A 26,750-nucleotide genomic window follows, 5' to 3' on the forward strand; every position below is an offset into this window, starting at 1 on the left:
TGTCTTTGGAATGTGGGAGGAGACCGGAGTACCCGGAGAAGACCCACGCGGGCACGGGGAGAACATGCAAACTCCACCCAGGAAGGTCCGAGCCTGGACTCGAACCGGAGACCTCAGAACTGGGAAGCGGACGTGCTAACCACTCGACTACCGTGCCGCCCAGTAGTTATTTGAAATTCAATTTTCTGCATTGGGCAGCTTTTCAGATTCAAGTTTCTTTCTCCAGGCCTGAGGAGGAGGATTAGAACTTCAGTCTTGTTCCGGTTTAAAGTTGAGAAAGTCCTCCGCCATTCAGGATTTTGATGTCTAGTGTACAGTTAAAAGGAGCATCCACTGTGCCTGCATCATCAGAAGACTCTCACTCACTCCATGCCGCCTAATGACACCACCAAAAGGGAACATATTTATTAATGAAGGACCTAAAATTGAAGCTTGTGAACGTGCCAGCCCTGTTGGTGATTTGTTTGCTTGTATTGTCAAAGCAACCATCCCCTGTTCATGAATAAATTTGTGAGGTTTCATGACAAATTCTCACACTGGATGGTGTTGCTTTCCAGACCAACTCTGTGTTGGCCTTATGGGGATGTACCAAATAAACTTCAAATGTAGTTTCTCAATATGTGAGATTACAAATCAAAAATGTTCCTATCATTTGCATTACAATTTGTAACAGCTTGACTTCTAGCAGAATCTCTGTTGTCATAATTAAATAATTTGTCCATAGATTGTTTGCTGAAAGCTAAAAAGAGGTTGTGGTCTTCATTTTAATTGGAGATAAAAACCAAACTTTCACCTAGAATCTTTTCATTACAGTCAATGGAGTCATCATAACTGATAAATTTACCTGGAATTATCCATCCTAGAATTCCATTGTCCTGTTCGGCTGAGTACAAACCCAATCTGATGCAAATCAAATATTTTTACGGAAGCAGGACACACCATCTGCCAATCTCTTGAAGAGTTCTGATGTCACAGTTTGACACGTTCCCACATCGTTGTCACGTCGTCATCACGTCGGGACTGGTGAGACGGGGATGTGTGTGCTGTTTACACTATCACTGCTTTCTTTGTGTTGAACTGAAGTTTCAATTGTACAAATTGTGGAATGTTAATATTAAGGAGACTTTTTCACTGCAGCAGAGAGAACCTTAAATAAAACGTTTCCTATTGTTGAGTGAGTGGGATTTGCTCTCAGGTGTGACCACACCCATAAGACAAACTGGGAAAAAACAAAACAAATGTCAGGTGTTTACCATGTTTGTCTCACATTAAACGGTTCTGTTTGAATCTTAGCTTAGGGATTTTAGTTTGCATGTTCTTCCTCCCACTTTCCCAAACAAAAAATGCATGTTAGGTTAACTAAGGACTTGAAATAGTCTATAGGTGTCAATGTGAGTGTGAACGCTTTTCTTTTGTCTGTGTACAGTAGATTATCAGTCATCCAAATGGTCATAATCCGCTAAAGTTGAATCGAGGCGACTGGACTTTTCTTGAACTGCCGAAACATCCTAAACAAACAAGAAAAGTACATTTGCCTCAATTCAACCTTTGTGAATTGTTAGCCTATACTGCAAGTTCCCTGTGACTACCTGACGACGGGTCCAGGGCGTACCACGCCTCTCGCCCAGTCAGCCGTCACACGCAATTTAGAAAATGGATGGAGGAATGTCATTTTGACAGGCTTGCTTTTAAGCCTGTTCAAGGCAATATAACTGAACCAATACCCAGGCCTTTGCACTGTTTGCTTAGGGAATGGGTGGAACAAGAACACGTCAGAACCAAATAAGTGGTAACAATGTAGTAATCTACCCTGTCAACCCGTGCCAGTGTGCATGATTAAGAAAACTCTTTTGTTTTGTTTTTTTTTTGTTCTGTAGGTGACTAGCTGTGTGGTAAACTATAAATGTACAATTGTAGAAATGTAAAATTATGTCTCAGACAGTTCTACCATGGCAGCAGGATCCAAGACAGTAAACATGTGGATCATCTAACATGAACAAACAACAACAAAAGAATGAAAAAAAAAATGTCAGAACTCGCCTTCCTAGCTGCTCCAGTCAGTAATTTACAGAGAAAACTATTAACCCCTTATCATACGAGCAATTTTGCCGAAAATGCTTTAAAAAAAAAAAGTTGCATTCAAAGTACATTTGAAGCTGTTCCTGAACCATTTAGAGTATCGGCATAGTTTATATATATTTTTTTAAGAATGTTTGCCCGCCAGAGACCCATCCGAATTTTAAGGGGTTTTAAGTGTCACAGGGTGGTAAGATAAAATGAGGGACGCACAAAAAAAACAAAAACAAAAATTCTCTAAAACTAACATTTTTATTTTTAATAAATATATTTTGTGGAATCAGTGACACACGTATACTTAAGAAACATCAGTTAGATTAAAAAAAATAAATAAATCTTTAATTTGGTGATATTTTGGATGCAAATGTTATGTTGGTCAATATGGATGTGAATCTGGCCATGCACTCATGAAAGTGATTAAAAATAGCATGTCACTCTCAAAAAATATAGTTACTCATATATCATGTAAACAACAACATTGAAATCAATACCTTTAAGCTTTAGAAACACACTTTGGCACATTTTTGTCTCTTAAACACTTATCAAATGTTGGGGGACTCAAATGACACTCGTCTGGTAGAATGACTCGACCGCCAACATATCGGCATGCCGTCTTTGGAAAACTATTAGCGCCACAGCTCAGTATAATCCTGTAAAGCTCAATAGCCAACCATCACAAATGAAAACCACAGTAATAGTGTGTGTGACTGGTCATTGTATGATTGATTTGAACATAAAATTATGTTTTGTTTTTTAAAGTGTGACATTACTAACGCCCTAAAATATACATGTTGACTACTGCATTGTGGTACCCTGTGTGCAGCATTACGGTATTCTGCTTCGTTGGGGGAAAAAATACAAGTGCTGATCAATCACATATATTCAAATTAAACCAACATGGTCGAGCATTGTTCAGCCTTGATGTACTGTAGATTAGAAGAAATAAATTACATCAATAAAATGGGAAAACTACGTACTTGAACTACACGTTAAAAGTGAGGGAACATTAGTCTTGGATAAATGATGCACCGGTATGGCAAATTCTTTGTTTTATTTAACAGACAATCACAAACATTCAGGTGGGAAGAGGACAAAGACAAAAGGGAAGACATTAAATTACAGCAACTACCTGCTTGCGAATCAGCACATGCATTTACAGTATAGTTGATTAGAAATAATGCAATGAAAACTAATTAAAGCAAAGGGGCAAAAACCAAGCACCCCATCAAACATCCACCAGGAACATGGGAAAAAAAATATTTTGCATTGCTCATAAAGTCCCTGAGCAGAAAGCTATATTAATATACAGACAGACAAAGCATCATTTCTAATGCTCAAAAGGTGCACATGTTCAAAACATACATACAGTAGTAGGTCAATGGGAAACATGTCAACTAAAGCTGTACACTAAGACTATAATTATTTGCACAGTTGCCACTCTACTTTTTTTTTTCTCATTAGCAAAGATCTTATCATCTAGGCACCCGGTGCTTGTCTCTATTCATTTTGGTGAAATCTAAAAAAAAATCATGCGAGTTTCTGAGGCTCGCTAAATGCTTATGGAAATGTACAAGTTTAATTTTAGCATTAGAAATCAATAGGCTCATTAAATATTTCTTTTGTTTATAATGTGGACAGGGTGCCTGCCAACAGTAATGCCACAATACTGGCATAGAGTGGACGTAAAGCATCATCACTGCCATTGGGGGTTTTATCGATGTAGATTTTGACAAGATCATGGAGCCAAAATTGTTTCAACTCAATTTTGTTGGGCTACGGAGCAACATTTAAAACACCGGGGGCTTTTAAATGAGCACAAAAAGCACATATTGATTTATGAAAATACACTTTGGAAAGTAAAGCTAAGCTAAATGGATAATCCAACAAAGAAGCAGACATTATGTGTAGCCACTAGCCAACTACATAATGAAACTGAAAACTAGGGATGCACGATAATATCGTGTGTGGCTGATAATTATCAGCAATTAACCAATTTGACGTCATACAGATAAACCAGATAATAAAGGAATCCGCCGATAATAATAGACATGCCACGTTGGTCCATCTTGTTGTGGTTGTGCCCAACTTTGTGATGTCATAATGCGTGCGTCCTTGTGTTCCAGCATGGCGACATGGCAGTCGCGGTTTTGTTTTGGCAAACTCAAAATGAGTTCCTGGTTGTCTTTGAAGCAGAGATATCAATCAAATTCAGCTTCATGGTGGCTTTAAACAATGTTTCAATGTATTTGTACATGTTAGCCTTATAGTAGGACTTGAAAGTATATTTGTATTCAGGTTAAGTTTGCAAACAATTATCGGCTTACTTATTAGTTATTGGCATTGGCACTTCCTCAATTATTGGTTTATCGGTAGCACTATTGTGCATCCCTAACATGCTCGAACCGCATTGCTACAAACAATATTATTAGTTTAGTAAAAAGCAATGTGAACTATGATCACAGTTACAACTGAGTATTTCATTTGGTAGTCTAACAGTAATAGAGGGTAGCAAACTATATGCTGTAAACATCAACACATAATACGATTAGGGTTAAGTTCTCTCCAATAGTTATATTTTTGCAGCGTAAACAGCACAGTTCCTCCTAGTAAATGCCTAATACAGGTATCTGGATGGGGGGGAGAAGCCCCACAAGCCCCATATTAAATGCAAGCCAATCACAGTTCAACGTAGCTCAGACCACAAAGGCCAGCAAAAAAAAAGTTGGAGACGCAACTTACTACTTCTCAGTCATTGGCTATTAAGTACATTAGTAGTTTTTGTTGCTGCTTTGTGGTTTTTATGACAATGATAAACCATCTTAGTTAAGTATAATGATTCCAGAAAGCTGAGACTTCAAAATACACTGTATACTTAATGTAAGCATGAGTAACAAGAAAATAATTCAATCACTACACTTTTTTTTTTTTTAAACAGTATTGCTTTGGATGGAGATTTTTTTTCGGAAGTCGAAGTAAAGGAAAAAACACTTGTGTACAGGTACTTACATATCTGATGCAAGTTTTTTCTTCCCTCTTTTCTAATCAATACAGTCATGTGCGAGAAGGAGCTGGAAAGCCCAAAGAAGCACACCTTCTTTCAGTCACCATCTGCTTCACACTAGTCGTCCACGGCAATGTTGCGGAACAAGTAAGCCATGGACTCGCCGTTGTGGATGCGGCGGATGGCCTCAGCCAGGATCATACTGACGTCCACAGTCTTGATTTTGGGACACTGGAGCTTCTGCACTTCATGCGGGACTGTATTGGTCACCACCACCTCAAACACATAAGAAAACCTTACTGCCAATGCAATGCGAACAAACTTAACTTAGTCAGCTCTGTTGAATGAAAACATCTGACTTCTACTGATGCGTCTAATCTGTCGGCTAAAAGATATTGTTAACAAAAACAGGAAAACTACATACTGGCACAGACAAAAAAACAAACAAAAAAACAAAACAAAAAGTATATCACAAAAAACATGCCCCCCCCCAAAAAAAAATTAAACAAACAAACAAACAAACAAATAAATAAATAAATAAATAAATACATAAATAAATAAATAAATAAATAAATAAAATAAAATAAAATAAAATAAAATAAAATAAAATAAAATAAAATAAAATAAATAATAAAAATAAGTGCACTTATTTCAGAAACTGAAACCCATTATATTATATGGCTTCATTACACTTATCATACACTAGACCAAAAGCTGGCTGAACGGCCATGGAGAACCCCGTGAAGAACCTATGGTGTAATTATTGCAATGAAGCAATAATTCATGCAAATGGAAACCCAACCAAGTATGCAACTGGACATACTTTTCAGAGGCCTTATTTTTCTGTTGAAAATATGCTTTTATATTGATCTCATGCAATCATCTTTCAAACAGCCTCAGCTGTCAGAAAGCGCTTAAGTTAATAAAGAAAAATACTGAATGCCAGCTATAACAACTTAAAAAAAATTCAAAACGTTTGTTGAGAGGGGCAGAATAACGGTACAACCAACAATAGACGTCAATTTGTTTTTCTTGTTGACTCAGTTTGGTGTCAAAATGCAGATATAAGGGCTGGGCTATAAATCAAATTAATTTGATGAATGATCATTTTATGAAATCAAATTTAGTTAAATTGTGAAATTGACGTGCATATAAATAATACACTTATGAAGCTATTGAATGTTAAGTTTACATTCAATTTATTCAAAATGAGTACCGCTATACACAATATTATTTTCTGAACATTCTGCTCATTATTCATTTTTGATTAAATGAAACCTTTAAGTAAATGTTTGTTGACTTTTTTGCTTTAATTATAATAGATTAAAACGAAAGTTACAACTGTAACTACGGTACTATGAGTCCCGGACGACCGCCAGAAGGCGGTGCTTTAAGCACTGAATGTTCCTTTCGCGCATGCGCAGTTCGAGTAATGCATACCAAATTAGTCACCTGTGACCCCTGGGGGTGACCCTAGAAGGGTATAAGTTCCGGTGTCACCCAAGGTTCGTTTCCTACGGAATCTTCTCACGTGAACACGAGGATTCCGAGCGACAGGACGCCCTGGCGGTCGTCCGGGACTCATAAAACCGTAGTTACAGTTGTAACTTTCGTTCTATTTCGTCCCTCCCGACCGCCAGAAGGCGGTGCTTTAAGCACTGAATGACTAATACCGCCGTAGTCGCGAGGGATCTCAGACACAAACCTCACTGAGAAGCCCCAGCAGGACCCAAGATCACGCCAAGCGGATGGGGAGAGGCGACATCCACGCTATAAAACCTGGAGAAGGTGCAAGGCGTCGCCCATGAGGCAGCAGCACAGATATCCTCCAGGGAAACACCCCTCAGGGCGGCCCAAGACGTGGCAACGCTCCTGGTGGAGTGACAGCGCACCCCTGACGGCAGGGGCCGGCCCGACAGCAGGTAGGAATGGCGAATGGCATCCACGACCCAGTGAGACAAGCGCTGCTTGGAGAGAGCGGAGCCCTTGGTAGGACCACCATAACAAACAAAAAGCTGGGCAGACGTACGAATGCCCGCCGTAGCGTCAATGTAACACTGCAAGGCTCTCACCGGACACAAGAGGTCCGGCCTGTCCCCGCCATCAGCAGGAGTGGGTACATAACGTTTAAGCCGTAGAGGCTGGTTAGAACGTGAGCCAGACAACACCTTGGGAATAAAGGCAGTGTTCGGCCACAGAGTGACGCCGGCGCCATCCGGGTGCCATCGCAGGCATTCAGGGCTAACCGATAAAGCGTGTAGGTCGCTGACGCGCTTGGCGGAGGCAACGGCGAGCAAGAGTGCAGTCTTGCGCGACACCCACAGAAGGTCCGCCCCCGCCAGGGGCTCGAATGGAGGCCTGCACAGGCCGTCCAGCACCAACTGCAGATCCCACGCCGGAACCCGAGGAGCCGGGCGGGGACGAAGACGCAGAGCCCCTCTGAGGAACAAGGACACCAGCTCATGGCGGCCCACGGAGCCGCCATCAGCACCAACATGCCGGGCAGAAATAGCTGCCACATACACCTTCAGAGTCGACTGAGACCTGCCCTTATCCAGGAGGGACTGCAAGAAATCCAGGATGGTGGGGATGGAACACGAAACAGGGTCCACCCCGCGTTCTCCGCACCACGCCACAAACAACTTCCACCTGTTGGCATACTGTAGCCGAGTGGACGGTGCCCTCGCATTAAGAATGGTCCGCGTGACAGACTCTGTACAGCCGGTCAGCAGCGGTTGGGGCCCCTCAGTGGCCAAACACATAAGCGAAGGCGCCGAGGGTCGGGATGCCAACCCCGACCTCCCTGTTGAGACAACAGGTCTTCCTTGTCGGGGAGACGCCACGGCTCGCCGGAGCACAGTTGACGGAGCAGGGGGAACCACGTCCGGGCCGGCCAGAAGGGGGCCACCAGCAACAGCGTGTGCCCCTCCTGAAGAACTCTCTGAAGCGTCAGCCATATCAGAGGGAGCGGCGGAAAGGCGTAGAGAAGGCACTCCGGCCATGGCTGCGCCAGTGCATCCAGACCCAGAGGGCTGGTGGCCTTGCTCAGGGAAAACCAAAGTGGGCAGTGGGTCGAGTCCTCGGAGGCAAAGAGATCGACCTCCGCCGTGCCGAAGCTGCTCCAAATCATGCGCACCACCTCTGGGTGGAGGCGCCACTCTCCCGGAGGAGGACCCCGACGGGAGAGAGAGTCCGCGAGCTGATTCCGAACCCCCGGCAGATAGGTGGCCCGTAGACTGGCCAGACGGGGAGCAGCCCACCTGAGAAGGTGCTGGGAGGTCTCCAACAAACGGGCGGACCTGACGCCGCCCTGACGGTTTATTTGAAACACGGTCGTGGTGTTGTCCGACCGTATGAGAACATGCCGTCCGCTCAGGTATGGCAAGAAGTGCATGAGTGCCAAGTACACCGCCCGAAGCTCCAGCACATTGATGTGATCGACCCTGTCGCGCACAGACCAACTTCCGTGAGCCGTCCTGTGCTGCCAGACAGCACCCCAGCCCGTGAGGCTGGCATCCGTGGTGACTGTTTCGCGGCGGGCCGGGGCCACACCCAGCGGGACTCCGCTCAATAAAAAAGCCCTCTCCCTCCAAGGTGCCAGGGCGAGGAGGCACCGACGGGACACCCTGAGCCTCCGGTGGCGGTGCCACTTGGCATCCAAGTGGAAGCCGTTCAGCCACCTCTGTAGTGGGCGCAGTGTCAGCAGACCCAACGGGACCACAGCCGTCATGGACGTCAGCTTGCCCAAAAGCCGCAAGTAGGCGACGTAAGGCAACAGCCTGCCCCCTCGAAAGAGCGCGAGGAGGCGAAGAACATCGTCAACTCGGTGAGGAGATGGGTGGGCTCTCATAACCGTGGTGTCCAACGTCACACCAATGAAGTCCGTCCGCTGAGAGGGGACCAGAGAGGACTTGGGCAAATTGACCCTGATACCCAACCGGGCCACATGAGACAGGAGATCGGAGGTGTCCCGGATCACCTGAGCCCGCGACGGCGCGCAGAGGAGCCAGTCGTCGAGGTACGGCAGCACCTTCATGCCCACAGACTGCAGGGGCGCCAGAGCAACCTTCACAAACCGAGTGAAGACCCGCGGAGCGAGGGAGAGCCCGAAAGGGAGCACACGGAACTGCCAGTGACGGCCTTTGTAGGCAAAACGGAGAAATCGACGGTGTCGAGGTGCGATTGGGACGTGGAAGTAGGCGTCCTTCAGGTCTATAGACGTGAACCATTCCCCCTGGGCGAGCGACTGCAAGACGTCGTTCGTGGTTAGCATGTGGAATGGCAATACCCTGAGATGTCTGTTGAGCCCCCTCAGGTCCGGTATCGGTCGGTATCCACCGGTCTTCTTTGGGACAAGGAAGTATGTCGAGTAGAAGCCCCCGGGCTGTGCCAGGGGGTCCACGGCCTCGATCGTGTCCTTGGCCAGGAGGGCGGACAGCTCCTGGTCCAGAGCTGAGGCTTTTGCCGGGTCGGCGATGAGAGTCACCCTGACCCGACAGGAAGCAGGAGGCCGGCGTCGGAACTGCAGCTCGTACCCGTGGGTCAAGATGGAGACCACCCATGGGTCCGAGGCACGAGCAGGCCAGTAACTGAGCTGCTGGTGGGAAAAATGTCCGACGGCCGGCCCCAAGGCCACAGTCCCTGGCCCTCCGGCCCCTAGGGGTCCGAGAGTGACGGTGGGTGGGGCCTGCAGCCCGTGGTTGCCCTGAAGGCAAGCGGGCAGAGGAGCGAAAGTCCCCGGCGGGCCTCTGCGGGGGTCGCCGGGTGCCATAAGCCTCGGCAGGCCGGGGCTGAGGAAAGCGATGAAAAGCAGAGCGTGCCCCAGGCCTACCCTGTTGGGGAGGCAGGGTCCTATTGAGGCTGGAAAGCTGCTTCCTGGTCTCATGAGCCTTAACCGTCCTTTCCAGTGCACCCACAGCGGCAGAACCAAAAAACTCCCCCGGCTCCACAGGAACACCACGGAGGGCCCTCCTAGAGGCCTCCGACAAGGGGGACTGCGCTAGCCACACCTGGCGGCGCGCCTGCACTAGGAAGGACATGAGTCGGCCGTGTTCCCTAGTCACGAGGGCAAAAGCCTGGAGGGCTGCATCACTGGAGGACACAGCAGCCTCCACGCTGTCCGCTTGCAGGGATGTAGAGAGAGCAAGCATGAGGTGAGCCAAAGAGTTCCCAATGCGACCAGCACGTGCACCAGCGCCATAGGCCCGTGTGAGAAGGTCGTCAGTCACACGACATTGGGGTCGAGGACATCGCACAGATGGCCGAAGGGTCTCCTCCGGGGACACAATGAGGGATGCGACAGCTGGCTCCACAGCAGGCATCCGGTCCAAGCCAACACTAGCAGCACCGTGCATAGATGCTAAATCACGGCCATCAGCCGAAGGACGGGAGAGAGCCCCAGGATCCCTCCAGCAAGCATGTAGTTCCCGCAGATAGTCGTCAGATGCGGGGGCAGAAAAGGCCGAGGAAGGGCGCCTGCGCCGGAAGAAAGCGCTCTCAGACGCCGATTGAGCCTGTGGAGGCACCTCCAAATGCAGGAGGTCCAAGGCATTGCGCAGGACAGCCCGTATAGAACCATCCCCCGCCTCACTGGATGAACTCTGAGCGGACGCTGGAGAGTTTGGTCCCAAAACCACAGACCCCGGTCACGGTCGTCGTCATGAAAAAAGGAAGCCGAAGCTGCCAAGGAAATGGCGTCCTCCTCAGGAGGAAGCACTGGCATGGGCGGGGTGGATGGTCGCGGCATGGGCAGGGCAGGTGGTCCCGGCCCCCCCGTAAGTGTGGGAGGGTGACGGTCCTGCAGAAGAGATCTCACCTCTGCCAGCTCAGCCTGAAGGTGCCCAACCTCCGAAGCGAGTCGTCGCTGCGCCGCCCTTTTCCTGGGGGGGGGGCATGTACAGCAGAGGACACACCGAGACGTTTCCGGCGCCTCGGTTGGGAGGACGACAGATGACCCAGTGGACTGGGGTCACTGACACCAGGACTGCAGGCCCGGCCATCCCCGGCACGGTCAGAAACTAGAGATAGACCGATATGCTTTTTTCAGGGCCGATACCGATTCCGATTATCGGTAGTCAAGGAGGCAGATAACCGATATTTGAAGCCGATATTCATTTGCAGTAAAAGTTAAAATGTTGGCACCAAATTTTTGAATAATGCAAACCCTAACCGTTCTTTACAATGGATTCTCACACTGCACTTTTCATTTTACATCCTTCTATCTGCAATAAGACGTTGGTGGCGGGGGGAGTTAAATGTGGGGGCCAATGTGACATTACCTTTTATAGCATTTGGGATACTTGTAGTTTTATTCTATAAATGTTATATTTTTATATTTTGAAGTAATAGGAGGAACCCTGTCATTCAAAATGTGCATCAGCTGTGGAATTACTTATTACTACAGCAAAAAAAAATAAAAAAAATTCCATGAGAAAAACTATTCATCCCTGAACACCATACAGTTCTTGTAGACCTTATTATAATTATTGTTATTGTTACCATATAGACAGTTTTGATAAGCTGAGGATCTTAAATCGAGAACAGCAATATCATGCTACTCCTCTCTACAAGAGAACTGTCAAAAGACACTTCATCATGTAGTTTACTGCCACTTAGGATGCCCCAATCAACGCAGAAAAAGGTAGAGTAAAATAACTTGGTTATAATAATAGTAAGAATAACTTGGTTAAACAGACATTGTTGCGGTGGACCGCTGCCACTTTCTGCTGTTTAATGTGTTTTACACTTATAGACACGTGTGTGTATATGGGCCCACTATTCTCTCACTACTGTACTGTACTGTATCACTTAATGGCACAGATGTACTTGTCTAAATAATAACTGGGCTGCAACATTGCTAATTCACATTAACAAGCACTGTCTTAGCTGTCCACATGAATAGTTACTAACACACGAGAAAGTTATACAACACACCAAACATGAGCTCATTATTCAAAGTATGAGGCACGTAACGAAATTACATCACTGAACATTAATTGCAGCCGACTACGGCCGTAGATGTTACATATTAGTGGCATCCATTGAGAGCATAATGTCCCAACTGACGGCAAACATGACGTGAAAAGAGAGACAAAACGAGCAAATAAGCACACTATACTTTAGTGCACTTCTCTACTAATGCCAAACATACGGAAGAGAACACGTTCGTGTAGTTAAACGGTGTTTGAGACACTTAATTAGTTACGGAGCGGACTTTAACGAGGTGCACAACGAGCTGTCAATCAAATCGACGTCGAAGCTTAAGGCACACAATGGCAAACCAGTGCGACAAATAAACACAATATAAAGTAACTAAACGCTATTTAGTGTCACTGTGGCATCTAACTGCATAATAACCGCTATGCAACAAGTAGTGGACGTGACCCAGAATGCAATGTGTGCGTCACGAGAGGTAAATATAATGACATTACTCTACTCTTAACATGGAACTAGACAATATAATAATGACAACTGTTAATATTTGGAACCTTTCTAACAAACATTATTTACTTAAGTGAAAATGTGTGTGATTCCCTCCCCGAGTAGTTCAAGTAGCGAATTAGCTACTGGGTGTTAGCCTACATGCTAAGCTGAACACACCACTGTTAGCTAGCGGGGATTCAATGCAAGGCAATGCAGCTCCATTCATATAGTGCATTTAATACACAACATAATTCAATGTGTTTAGCTTATCATGGTGAAACGATCGGCGGAGTCTCTTCTCTTTTAACTTACCTTCGAAGCATGTGTCTGTCGCGTTGTGTCCGTGGGTGCGTGTGTGACCGGCTACTGTGATACAGGCATACACTACTGATTGGTTCTGGCTCTTGCACGGCTAACCAATCAAATGCTGCTATGGGCGTTACATTGCTGGAGTTGGACTCCATAACAGACAGAGACGCTCTGGGCTGCATTCGAAGCGAAAAGACGGAGTTTTAAATGGATCGCTCATATCGGCCGTCAGATTAATAAAACAGACCGATACCGATATGTACCAATATGTCAAATATCGGCCCCGATTATCGGTCTATCTCTATCAGAAACAAGACACCTCGGGCAGCGATCGTCCAGGACATCGGAGGCCTCAAAGAGGATACCACAGTCCACGCAGCAACGAGAGTCCTCCATTGTGAACACAAAGAGGCCCAAACAGCGATGAGCGGGAAGCTGAGGGCAGGGGGCGCGAGCGCCACCTGCACAGCAGACCCACACCGAGCAGCCGACGCGTGGGTCGGGGCAAACAGTAAGCCGGTAAAGCAGTGATAAGCCGAGAGAAGGGCGCGAACGCCACCTGCACAGCAGACGCACACCGAGCAGCCGACGGAGGGCGGGGGCAGACAGCCAGTTGTCAATAGTAGCGATAAGCTGAGGGAAGGCGCGCGAACGCCACCTGCGCAGCAGACGTACACCGAGAAGCCGACGGAGGGCCGGGGAAGACAGTTAGTCGTTAATAGTAGCGATAAGCTGAGGGAAGGCGCGCGAACGCCACCTGCGCAGCAGACGCACACGGAGCGGCCGACGGGCGGGAGGGGCAGACAGCAGTCACGAAAGCGGCGACAAGCTGAGAGAAGGGGCGCGAACGCCACCTGCACAGCTGAAGCCAGGTGCGCACCGCAGGCGGGACACGCACAAAGTAAGTAAAGCCTAATTTATGCCTCCACGTTTGCTCTCGCGTCTCATGAATTTTAAGTGCCGCGTCTCTCGTGGCCGGCTGACGTGCACACGTCGCCAATCCTTGGACGCCGTAGATGGCGGGGCGTAGCTCGCTTCTGATTGGTCCGTTCGATGGCGTTTTTTATTTTTTTTTTCTCTCTCTCTCTCCCCGCCCCCCGCCCAGATAGTTTCCGTGAAGGCAACTGGCGGCGCAAATCGACTTCCCTGCTCGGAGACCACGGCTGTGCATGTGGATACGTGCCTGGGACGAGAGGCGGAAAACAACAATACCAAAAAAAAAAAAAAACTGTGTTCGCTAAGCGCACGGCTGTTGTGTTTTGGCGAGTTTACGGCCGACACCGGTGCAAATTGGCAATAATTAATTGCCACGGTGATGAACTTACTCTCCCCCCGGCTTTGTTTCGTGTTTCTGAATTAAATTGAACTTCCTGAATCCGTCATAAAATGCAGAGGAATCGCCACTCTGTGGTGGCCCAGCCATAGCGACAGCGGGACTTGGTGTGAAACTCCAGCAGACACCGATGTGTATTATGATGTGTATTGCGCACAAGTCGGAAGGCAAACGCACGAGCGGAGCTCCAACGTGACGCCTCCACGCGAGCCTCTCGCAGAAGCATACTGAGGCCTTAAGACAAACAATCGAGCGAGAAGCACGACGCCGTAAATTGGGAGCGGGGACGCTGACGCTGCCCTCACCAGCAAAGGCACAAAAAGAAAAGCAACAACCAAACGGCAACACCGTCGGAGAAAGCGGCGCTAATAAACCGAGAGAAGCGCTAAAGCCTAATTTATGCCTCCACGTTTGCTCTCGCGTCGATGAGCGCCGTCGATCACATGATCTACGGTGCTCATGAATTTTAAGTGCCGCGTCGCTCGTGGCCGGCTGACGTGCACACGTCGCCAATCCTTGAACGCCGTAGATGGCGGGGCGTAGCTCGCTTCTGATTGGTCCGTTCGATGGCGTTTTTTCTTTTTTTCTCTCTCTCTCCCCGCCCCCCGCCGAGATAGTTTCCGTGAAGGCAACTGGCGGCGCAAATCGACTTCCCTGCTCGGAGACCACGGCTGTGCATGTGGATATTAGGGGTGTGAATCTCTGCACTGAGGACGATTCGATACGCATCTCGATGCACTCCCGGCGATACGATACTTTAACGATACATGGAATTTTCTGGTGATGCGATGCGATACGATTCACCCTCTTCATGACGCGATACGATGCGATAATCATTTAGTTAAAATCAATGCGATCCGATCACGATTTGATGTAATTTGTTGCGATACGATGCAATTTAACATGAGGCAAATAAGCAAAGGGAAAAAAATAAATGTAAAAAAATACATGGAATTCAGTATTGTACTACAAGTTATTTTGCTTTATTCCTCATAGGTACTTGGCAGTAAATGCAACAAAAGTGCTGTTTTTGCCATCTTAAAAAAAACTCAATGAGTAACTTAAAGTGACACTTTCAATAGTGCAATAGTCACCATTGACATCTAACCCCCCAATGTATTTTATTATTTCCTCCTTAGCTCTCTCCCTTATGGTCATCTGTGGTGCTCTCACTGTAGCCAGGAAACCTCCAAGCAGCTGGTCCATGGCTGACCTTTTCTTGGGAGGCTCTAGCCTCGCTCATCATCTAGGTTAGACAAGGCAAAGTAAGACAGGACAAAAGAGACGAGTCACAGCAATAAGTCGACAATAATATCACAAACACAACAATATCACAAACACAACAACAAAAATATAATGCACATCCCACTCTTGGTGCGGATACATTAACAGAAATCAAACAAAAGCATAGTCTCATAACTCACTTTGTACTGCTCCAAAAAAAGTCACAGCCAGCTGTGTGAACCTTTACTTTTGTTTAGAATATCATCATATCAAATTAGTTATTAAATAAATTACCATATGACTACTTTACAATATCATCATCAGAACTATTTTCAAATCAATGCACTATTATAGATAACAAAACCAAGTCCCACAACAAACCTCTCTCATCTTCCTCCATCTCCTTCTCCTCCTCCCTGTGGCTTGTCCCTTCTCCTTCTGCTTGAGCTGCCTGGCTCTCATCATCCAGAATACGATCAGCCCTTGCCTGACAATCAACAGAGCAGAAAGCTCCTCATCCTCATCATCATCTAGAAAAGCCAAATTGGACAAGTGTTGAAAACTAGCATAAGTGATTTATTTTCCATGTGAAATAAATAAATACACGTCATTAGAACTAAAACATTATTTTCCATTTCACTTAAGGGTTTTCTAAGAGTAAAACTAACTGCTGCTAATATTGTATTTCTTACCATATCCTCCACTTGGTTCGCTATCCTCAGGAATATCACATCCATTTACAGTGTTGTCAGACTCAGCATCCATGAAGTGGAGGTCTTTGAAGCGGTCAAGGGCTGAAGCATTGTCGAGGAAATCTTGGCAGTAGTTGTAACGGGACTCAAAGGCCTGAAAATTTCTTGACCTGATTTGCTTAGTCCATCTCCGGTGTCCGACGAGGAACTAGACGGTTGTACACTAGTTTTTAGCGATGTGGTGTAACCTTTTTAAGTGGGTCTGTATGTTTGTCGTGCTGCCGTTGTGCGGCTTCTTCACGCGGCATTCTTTGCAAATGACGAACGTTTTGTCAAACTTTCCGGGTTCCGTTCGCTTTCTTTGCGAATCCGTAGGGTTTCCAAACATATGATTTAAACGTTGCGGGTGCATAACATATATAATCTTCCTCGTTGCTGCTCGCTCCAACGTCCATGATGTTTTACTTCCTAGTGTATTGCGTGTGCCCCACGGCTTCCGTATGGTGCATTCAATGCGCCCTGGGATTTTGGGGAACAGCAAATGGAAAGAAGTTTACAATGAATAAAACGGCACTTGCATCGGATTTCACCGATACCCGCCAACGCATCAAGATGGATCTAGATTTCACACGTCAATTACATCGATACCCAGTGAATGAGCCGATGCACTTGCACCGTGCATGTGCAGATCGATGCATCCATTGATATCGATTATTTTCCACACCCCTAGTGGATATGTGCCTGGGACGAGAGGCGGAAAACAACAATACCAAAAAAAAAAAAAAAAAACTGTGTTCGCTAAGCGCACGGCTGTTGTGTTTTGGCGAGTTTACGGCCGACACCGGTGCAAATTGGCAATAATTAATTGCCACGGTGATGAACTTACTCTCCCCCCGGCTTTGTTTCGTGTTTCTGAATTAAATTGAACTTCCTGAATCCGTCATAAAATGCAGAGGAATCGCCACTCTGTGGCGGCCCAGCCATAGCGACAGCGGGACTTGGTGTAAAACTCCAGCAAACACCGATGTGTATTGTGATGTGTATTGCGCACAAGTCGGAAGGCAAACGCACGAGCGGAGCAACGCCGTAACCCCCCCGTGCGAGCCCGTCGCAGAAGCATACTGAGGCCTTAACGCTGCCAAAGCCAGCGGAGGAAAAAATAGGGTAAACCACGAGCCGTGGTAGCCAGGGCGCTAACGCGAGGCTAGCCACACAAAAAACTCAAAACACCGCAGTAAACGCGGAAATTAGACGGCAAAGTAGACAACAAGTAGTCAATAACCTTACCCCACGGGAGGTTAGAATACGCGACCACGACGGGTCACGAACGAAGGAAAGAAAAACACCGTCGCCGCAGCCTTTGGAGGGAGAACTACGCAGCTCCGACCGATCCGGTCACAAGGCTCCAAGCGGCGCGGTCAAGAGGATAAATACAAATCCCAATTCTTACACTCTTCGAAAATGTGTCGTATGCATACGCCACGCGAGAAGAAAAGAGGAAACGAACCTTGGGTGACACCGGAACTTATACCCTTCTAGGGTCACCCAGGGGTCACAGGTGACTAATTTGGTATGCATTACTCGAACTGCGCATGTGCGAAAGGAACATTCAGTGCTTAAAGCACCGCCTTCTGGCGGTCGGGAGGGACGAAATAGAACCATAATTGTCCAGCATGAACTAAAAATTGAAATTTGAATTTTTAGGCCATACACACCAGCCCTATCCAGATACAAATTGTACTCTTTTCCCCCCCCACAGCAAAAAACATGCATCCCCATCTGCATCAATTTTATTCTTCCTGTACATTTTAGGATCAATTTGGATAATTCAATTCCATTATTGGGAAAATAGCATTGAGGTGGATGCATACATGCAATCTAGTGGTGGGATGCATTCACATTGTGGTAAAGTAGAAAATGTAGACTTGTGGTAAATACCAGCTTTATAGTTATTTAAGACAATCAGGTCTTTTAAGCTCCCGCGGGCCACATTAAATGACACGCGGGCCACATTTGGCCCGCACGCCTCTGACGTATGACATTTTTGGAAGGGTTTCACTTTCTGAAATGAGCGACAAAAAAAATACTGTTCATGATATTCACATTCTTCAGCTGTACCTGTACATGATGTTGATAAGCCTCCAACGCCTACAATGGGCACACAAGAATTAACATTTCACATCCTCACCTCATCAATGGCTGACTCTTCTATAAGATGTGGAGCATCAGCAGACAGTAGTCCGTGCGTGGCCATGATGTAAATTTTATAAGCGCCTCTCTCTTTCAGGATCTCAGCAGCTGCCACAAAATCGCCTACATCGTCTATGATGTCGTCCTGGAGAGGAAATAGCAAACAACAAATAAGCAAGACACCCTTAAATTGTTTGATTTGATTTTGATATGGTGTAAAGTACACACTCTTTCTCTATCCATCTATCTACTCGAGTATTTTTTCCCACAAGTGTGGGCCAATGATTGCAAAAGCTCAAGTACAGTACTTTGTAGTTGTATGTTAGCACAACAATAAAATTGGGATCCAAAAAGAATCTAAGCAGCGGACAGCTGAATGTATCCCCTGCTGGGATACAATCAACGACACACTGTATGCAACCTCTTACCACGATGATGGCAATTCTTCCCCCCACGTCCCCAACAACAGTAATGGGAGGTTTCTCCTTGGCCATCATTACTGAAAAGGAAATCAGTTTGTGTTAGCAGCTTTGCAGATTCTGCATTCCGCCTTATCACAAGTCATTCTCAGTAGATTGGGTAAAATGGGTTGAGAAAATGGTTCGCATTTTAGGAAAATTAGTGTGCCAAATTCCTTCCTATTAATGGACCAATCTAAATGTTTAGTTGAGCTGCCTTAACTTTAAATTGGCAATAGGATGTTAATGATGTAACAGAATTCTTCCCCCCATTCTACCCCACCTACTCTAGGAGGTTGATCTGAAATGCCAAAATGTAGAGCACATGCCATGCAAAGAATCAAGAGGGTTTTCTGCCCAGGATACCCAATCGGAAGGCAGCGTTTCAACTGCCTGTGGCAGGCATTTGACAGCAGAGTGCATATGAACAACTATGCACCAGAGAAACTTATTTGACAGTGGACAACAGTCAGTGTATGGCAACTACTGCTGAGGGCTTCGTCATTCACGCTGGCCAATCTTAAGGGTCAATCGTCAGTCCAACATCACCGCTTCCAGCAAATACTTGCATACATGCACACATTAATCACAATGCATCTCACCTGACAATCATAGGAGATTTGAGCTGTTTTTTTTCTGTTTGTTTAAGCAATCAAATCCCAACAATACTCATTAATTTAGCTCAATTTGTTATTTCATGTTCAGTTGGGCTTTGACAACATAGCAAACAATTGTGCATTTAATTTAGCCCAACTTGTCTTTCAGGTTTAATTGTGTCAGGTTTCACAAGTCATGTCACAATATGGTCAAAGCAATGTTGCCATTGTGTTGTGAACCATTTAATAAACAGTACACACTTGTCTTTTTCGTTCAAATCCAGCTAGCTGCATTGCGAGAATTGTTGCCCATGTAAATGCTTCGATTAATCCAAAGAGTTAAAGGAGACAATCAGCCAACCAAGACAATTGTAAGAGGAAAAAGTATGAGGAAGAAGAGAAAGGAGGCGCATGCCTTGTGCAACACTACTGAATACCGTGAGGCACACAGCATCAGTCAGTCACGTAAACACCTTTACGTCAAACCAATGATAGCCACGTTAGCAGTGAACACACTTTTGTGAAGTTCTTTACGACTTGCCGAGACACTTTGAAACATGAGAGATGCCTGATCTTCAAACTGTTTGAAAGAATAAAGCCGTACGATTATATAAATAAATAAATCAAACAAACAAAATAATCATGTTTATCATCAAACCAGTAACTTAAACTGACTTTGAGAATATTAATTGAATGCGTAAACGCATCAGGCAAATTCATTCTTTACGTTTCCTCTTCCTGCGGTTAGATATTCCACGTTAGGAGAACATGCTTCATTGGTCTCATCACATGCAGTCGAGAAGAGCAAAATGTTAATCAGATTTCCCAAAAGAGCAGCTTTAACAAGGATGCAACATGTGCGGATTGGCAAGATGAGTCCAGATATTTAAGTCAAGAATAAAAGAACACAAAAAGATGTTTGGCATGGTTCTGGTTTGATTTATGGAAAATAAAATCAGAACACTACAAAACAAAGAAGGTTTGAGCCATCTTGTAGAACCATCCGTCTGGAATCGGAGGTGAGGTGCAATCATTTTATCAAACGCAATTGTGCCATATACGAAAAGCAAGGACCTTTTCTGTGACAGTACTGCTTAGAACTTTGAACGTCTTTGCACCAGTTGCCCTTCTTCAATCCAGACTATTTTCCCAGGATGCAACACAAACTCTTTGTCGGCACATGCACGAACAACTGAGGAACCATTTGAAGAGGAACCATTTCATAGTTAGATATAGGTTAGGTTTACGCTCGTACTTGGAAGCTCAATGCCGGGGAACGGAGCTTGTTGTTTGCCTGCTATTGCCAACAAATAAACACCACGTTAAACACAAATGCACACATATTTCACAAACACATGATGCCAAGACTTGGAAAATCCTCTTGCGGAATCATCATTCGTCAGTAGCTTGGACTTGTTGTGTCAATATTTCTTATATATTGATGGAATTTGACAATTACTGCTCCAGGAGAGGATTTTTAACGTCAATGGTCAGAATAAAAAGATATGTAAAAACAGAAATATTTCTACTAAATGAAGGGGAAGTTGGATAGAAGCTTTTTGGAGTCATTTGCCAATGACACAACCATTTGACTTAATTTTTGTTACATCCTAACCAATGTAAATGAATATAACTAGTAAATGATCAACTAGGAATAAAAACTTGAAAATCCACAGATGTCAATACATGGTCCACGCAACAAAATATACACAATTAAATTACAAATCCATCTCGTCTCACATATCGGTTAAGCATATTGGGCTCTTGCTTTAATATTGAAATGAAATGCCCGAAAACGTGGACATTGTTATCATAGCGTTCCTTACGCACAAATTTGGTTAAATAAAGCATTTGGGTCAGATGTAAAATCAATCGGTTTCCTGCTTTTACATAATTAGTTGACAACTGCAAACAGAGGACCAACAAACAATTACATTTAAGGTTATTTTTGTGGTAGTTGAAGGTTGCAATATAAGTAATGGAATATTTAGGGAATCAAAGCATGCAAACACACACATCCTATTTATTTATGTATGACTGATGGCATGAGTGAAAACAGTCTAAACTGGAAATCTATCGGTTGGTTCAAATATGGCAAATAAACAGAAGGCTAGCTGATTAGTTCCAACACAATGTGCTGCTTTTGGGTTCATCCAACCTACAAGGTTAGAGCAGAAAAACTGAAAACACAATTAAGGCCATTTAGAAAAAAATAAATAATAATGACTCTCTTACAAGGCAGCTCTAATCCCGTGTGTCCTGTGGTGTTGCGTACACATGGCGGTGAATGCCTTCCGTCAGCCATGTCGGACTCAGAACACTGAGCCTCGCCATGAATCACAGCCAGACCCAAACGCAAGCGTTCTGCATAGGACTGCGCTCTACAAGAATCAATGAGAAAACATTGTACTCTTTACCCTCCACATAATAAGTTACGCAAATTCAGTGGTAGACTGCTAAACAATTTGTTTGATTACGTGAGAATGAGTATTATTATTTATCATTTTATCATAATTAGTTGCCTTAAGCCGACAAGATAATGAGCATTGTTGTACTATGTAATTGTAGGCTGTCCCAAAAGTCACTATACACTTTCTCTCGACCACCTCCCACCCCCAACCGCCATTTCATTTCAGGTATCATTCAGACACACCTGAAGCCATCCGCAGTTTACAGTTTAGGCTTTGCAGGTTTTGTAAGCATATCATTCCCTTGATAATGGCTCACTAATTCACATTGCAGCAAGATTGCAATCTGGACACCTGGCAAGGTTTTCTGCTCTCAAAGTTTTATTACCGTTACATTGCTCTTCAAAAATTTGGGGGTTTTAAAAATATATGTACTGTATATATATTTACAGTATGTATATACAGTATACATATACTGTATATAATGTATAATTTCCTTCAACTTAAAAACAGCATAAAGTGGAAATTTGTGGTGACTATCGCATACTCAGATCATTTATGACACACGTCGATGATATGGCGTGTCGGCTTTCATAGGCATCACATGAAAATGACGACATCAAGGAGTGATCAAAACGTGAACAGGCATTTCCAAAAATGTTGCCACTTCATCCCCACTTACTAAACTGTCCAACTCCTCTTGTGGGAGGTGCGCATATGTAAACAGAGGAGCGTTTAACTCTGTGATTTTATGGCAACTTAACTTCAGTGTGACTACATTAACTTAAAGTAGAAATAGACTCATTAAAGAAAGAGATCCCAGAACTGAAGATAAGCTCTACATTTGGATTACAAACATTCGCCAGTGTCCGGATCCCATGACAACATTCGCTTCTGTTACCTTAAAACAGAAGTGAATGCTGTCCTTCGGTTGGTTAACCTACCGTTGTTGTTAGGCAATATGGACATACGTGTGTCTTCTGTACGATTTCATGCTGGGCGGTCACATTATGGTGTCATTTTGACTTTTATTGGTTGTAAATGCCATCCATCCATTTTCTTAACAGCTTACTCCTCACAAGGGTCGCGTGGGTGCTGGAGGCTATCCCAGCTGGCTTCGGGCAGCAGGTGGGGTACATCCTGAACTGGTTTGGTTGCAAATGCATTTAGAAAAATTATTTTGACGCCTTCTTAAAATAATCACCCAAGTCATTTTTTTCAGGAAACATAAGAAATTGAATCATTTGCAAAATAAGGAGATGCTTTAGGAAAAATAATAATTTTTGAGAAAAAAAAAAAAAAAAAAAACTTAGGCCATTATCTTAAGAGGATGGCAATTTGTGGAATGATAAGAGGAAAGAACTTACAAGTTATACTGACACGGGTTCCCCAAGACGCGCTCACTACAAGTCAGCTAAAAACACTTTAGCATGATGCATGATACAAATTGCCTACTAATCACTAATTTTTATATATTCCAATTTTTTACTTTTGGCCGCTGGGAAAGTAAAACAGAGACCTTAAAGAGGGCAGTTCAGGATAAATCTCAAAATCAGAGCGGGTCACACATGATGCATGCATAACAATACATTTCAGAGTGAATTTAATTAATCTTAATGAATGTATTAGTCTTTAATTTTTCTAACAATAGGCTATATTGTGTTTTTTTTTTGTTACTGGGATTGGCTTATCTATCTTGTTTTATGTTGTGTTTTATTTTGAAGTTCATGTTGCAACGTCATATTCGTGACCGTACATCATCACATCCTGCCAGGCCATGGCAATGCAGAAACTGCTACTCGGCACACAGCAAGGTCAGACTTCCCCATGTCACCCACCCAAAAAAGAAATTCAATTTTTTTTCCCCCTTTTGTAAGCAGTTTAATCTTAAACGGGGATAACAATCACAACTGATTAGGATTTTGTTTTTTCTTGTAAAGATTGGATTGTGGGAAGATAATTTTTGTATTTTCTGTTTTCAGAAATGTTAGGCATCCTGCTTGCACTGCACATACAGCTAGTGAGACGTACGAATAAACTGATATTTTGTCTGATAAGATGTGGTCTGCATTTGTGCATGTGATGTTGACAGTAGAGCAACATTACACAAAAGAAATGAGAATTAGAATCCCACCCTCGTGAGGATAAGGGGTTAGGAAAATGGATGGATATTATTATTATTGTTATTTTTATTTAATAATTATTTACAGCAAAGCTCTTCTACAGGACTTCCTCGTATACCCATACTAAGATTTATTTTGTAGCAAAATGTCATTGATCACAGGAAGGCATTGTCTCAGTGTTTTTGTTTCTATGCCTTTACCTCTTGGCTGCTGCTGGGGATTTGGCCACAATGATGGCGTTCCTGTAATCTGGAATCTATAGACATGAGAAAAACCACAAAGCAGCTTTCAAGACATACATTATTCAATTGCCATCAACTTTGCTTGGTGGAATTATCACCTCCTCTTGGATGTACTGGATCAGGAATGGAGATGCCCGTAAATTGTCCACCGGAAAAGAAAAGAAACCCTGGATCTCTTTCTGATGCAAGTCCATGGTGATGATGTGTGTTAGTCCTAATAGACACGTGTATGAGATTTTTTTATTTTTATTTTTTTTGCTAACAGGAAATGGACTCTTGCAATAGGTATATAAACTAATAAGGTGAGTGAGAAGCTCTTTACCTGCTTTTGCCAACATGGACGCTAACAGCTTACATACTATGGATCCCCTCTTCCTCATCTTGCACTGTTTGCTGTAGGGGAAGTACGGAATAACCCCAATGATGTTCTTTGCACAAGAGGTCTTGAGGGCGTAGGCCATAACCAGTAGCTCCATGATTGCCGTGTTGACATCTCTGTTTGGAGTAAACGGACAATGTAATAAATCGTCACTTCAACTATCGACAGAATATGAATTTTTAAATTACAGATGCAATGTGCAGATGTCTCTAGTCTCAACACTCACCTTGGTATGGTCTGGATGATGAAGATGGTTTGTCCACGAACAGATTCTTTTACATCCACTCTTGTCTCTGTATACAAATAAAATATGGAAGAAAGAGCACGTTTGCGGTACATAAATCTTTATTAGAAACAATTGCTCTGAAAAAGCAGTTTCCACAAAACTGATCAGGTATTTCTATTTTATAATGTCTCTGTCATATATATATTTCTAATTTAATTGAATTCGATCTTACGTCACAACTAACTTAGTCAAAATTGTGGCCTTACTTGATGAAATGACCCTCTCCGTCCATTGAACTTTGGATCCTTGTAATTTGATTTCTGGTGATTATTTTTTATTTCAAAATCTGATATGAAATGTCATTTGACTATCTCCCTGGGTTGTATGGTAATCACAGACAAAAGCAAAACAATCCACCATTACTTAGTTTCACCTTATAAAGGAAGCATTTGGGCTGTGGAAATATCAGAAATGCCTGGATGTTCAGAATCGTCAAGTTATTGCTCACAATAGACCAATACACTGAACTAAGAATGCACTACAATAAAGTCTTTACGGATTTGATTTGATTTTACTCCAGTCCCTTTAGATGCACTGTAACACAAAGCAGTTTGATGTTTTCTCTTACCACTATTAGACTCTTGAAAGACAACAGACTTTCCCAGCTCAACTCCAAGTCGCCTGAAGTGCAAAAGCACAACACTTACAACAATATTCAACGTTTGTGTCGCACACAAACAAGTGGTCTTTCAAAATTTCAGAATGGATGGCAAACTTTCTACATTGTATGTAGTCAAGTCAAATACATTTAACAGGTTAACATAACATGGAAACAAATACGTTACTTGTATAATTCAGTTTAGCATGGACGATGAAGTGTGCTGATGAATAACAACAGAACTCTTACTCTGTTATCTTCTTCGCGAGCTCTGTGCATGCTACGGAGGAATTTGCAGAGAAAACACGATAACCACTTTTTGCTACGTTCATTGTGTTGTTGCTGGTGTTATTCGTCCACTACAAACGCTGGATTTTGGGTCAAAACTTGGCTAATTTGTTTGCAGTTTCTTTCTCGTGACGTTAACGTTAGCTTGCGAGCTAGCTGCTCTTGCGCAAAATGGCTTAATCTGCGCCAATCTAAACTACAACGTTCAATTGGTTATACATGGCAGAATCGGTACAGCGCTGAATCATTATGCGTCACTTGAAATGTTGTAGAACGTGTTGCGGTGTTCTAACGACTGTCTGATAACCCGAATAGTTCAGGTAGCATACTGCTGCTCTAAACATCAGCGGACATTTGTTACTACGGAATCTTCTTTGGGACAAACTTTCCAATGCCGTGTGTCACCAGAAGGTGCATGTCGCGGTGACCACTGAGCAGTCATTTTCATAATTTATGTAAACTATTTCAAAGAGGATGTTTTGATATATTTGCCTCTATAATGGGCGGTTAAACTTTGATCACCTTTTCCAGATACTAAGATCAACAATTGTTAGTGGTGCATGAGGCCCAGAGGTTTTATTCATTAAAAGTTGTACTATACAGTACTTATAATATAAGTCACTAACAGTAGGCCTATCCACATTTTGCACGATGAACACTGCCCGAATATAGGAAAAGAAAAAAATGAAGCTAATTATTCATAAGAGATTAAATTTGAATGTAGTAATACAACCACTCTGTCATGTTTTGATTTGATTATTTTTAAAATATTTTTGGTGTTATTTTCACAGCACACAGAGAACTACAAGCATGCAAAGGAGAGACTCAGGGTAGAAGACACATACAAACAGTGCTGCACCACTTGAGCTGCCTTCTCAAAGTGTCAGTAGCCATCAAGCAGACTGTCACTCTCCAAAGTCCTTACAGATGAGATATAGTAGTACAGTGCTACCCTTTTATGCAGTGGCACCCAAGTCCGGTCCTCGAGACCCCCTATCCAGCCTGTTTTCCATGTCTCCCTCCTTTAACGCAGCTGAATCTAATTATCAGCTCATCAGCAAGCTCTGATAACGGTCCTGATCATGAATCAGGTGTGTTGGCAGAGAGAAACATAGAAAACAAGCT

At 44.0% G+C, this 26,750-nt stretch overlaps 2 protein-coding genes across 3 annotated transcripts; both read right to left on the minus strand.

Annotated features, from left to right (window-relative positions):
• Positions 1 to 3,112: 3,112 nt before the first annotated feature.
• LOC144031688 (phosphoribosyl pyrophosphate synthase-associated protein 1) lies at positions 3,113 to 26,003 on the minus strand. 2 transcript variants are annotated; one of them, XM_077539076.1, is made up of 11 exons: positions 25,587 to 26,003; positions 25,308 to 25,360; positions 24,680 to 24,746; positions 24,397 to 24,569; positions 24,173 to 24,288; positions 24,033 to 24,088; positions 21,537 to 21,682; positions 20,557 to 20,598; positions 18,676 to 18,746; positions 18,246 to 18,392; positions 3,113 to 5,353 (listed from the first exon to the last, which is right to left on the minus strand). In XM_077539076.1, exons 1-11 carry the CDS (start codon positions 25,667 to 25,669, stop codon positions 5,195 to 5,197), a joined length of 1,113 nt encoding a protein of 370 aa, XP_077395202.1. In that variant the 5' UTR covers positions 25,670 to 26,003; the 3' UTR covers positions 3,113 to 5,194. The 2 variants fall into 2 exon arrangements, with proteins under 2 accessions (XP_077395202.1, XP_077395209.1); XM_077539083.1 differs by lacking the exon at positions 20,557 to 20,598 and having other exon boundaries at positions 25,587 to 26,002.
• Positions 14,724 to 18,201, minus strand: LOC144031711 (uncharacterized). The gene is made up of 3 exons (XM_077539108.1): positions 16,058 to 18,201; positions 15,747 to 15,895; positions 14,724 to 15,387 (listed from the first exon to the last, which is right to left on the minus strand). The coding sequence occupies exons 1-3, from the start codon at positions 16,128 to 16,130 to the stop codon at positions 15,277 to 15,279; spliced, it is 333 nt and encodes a 110-aa protein (XP_077395234.1). The 5' UTR covers positions 16,131 to 18,201; the 3' UTR covers positions 14,724 to 15,276.
• Positions 26,004 to 26,750: the final 747 nt, after the last annotated feature.

This window comes from Festucalex cinctus, chromosome 1 (genome assembly GCF_051991245.1).
Source record: "Festucalex cinctus isolate MCC-2025b chromosome 1, RoL_Fcin_1.0, whole genome shotgun sequence".
Classification (NCBI taxonomy): Eukaryota; Metazoa; Chordata; class Actinopteri; order Syngnathiformes; family Syngnathidae; genus Festucalex; species Festucalex cinctus.

Bases quoted from the DNA above. Each gene is read 5' to 3' on its own strand.
- LOC144031688 (XM_077539076.1), bottom strand. From the start codon at position 25,669: ATGAACGTAGCAAAAAGTGGTTATCGTGTTTTCTCTGCAAATTCCTCC. The intron at 20,599-21,536 runs GTAAGAGAGTCA...TGTTGGCAATAG, and splicing joins CACGGGATTAGAGCTGCCTT to CAGGCAAACAACAAGCTCCG. The intron at 5,354-18,245 runs GTGAGGATGTGA...TATGTGTTTGAG, and splicing joins AAGAGTCAGCCATTGATGAG to GTGGTGGTGACCAATACAGT.
- LOC144031711 (XM_077539108.1), bottom strand. From the start codon at position 16,130: ATGGATGCTGAGTCTGACAACACTGTAAATGGATGTGATATTCCTGAG. The intron at 15,896-16,057 runs GTAAGAAATACA...TGGCTTTTCTAG, and splicing joins CGAACCAAGTGGAGGATATG to ATGATGATGAGGATGAGGAG. The intron at 15,388-15,746 runs GTTTGTTGTGGG...TGTCTAACCTAG, and splicing joins GATGGAGGAAGATGAGAGAG to ATGATGAGCGAGGCTAGAGC.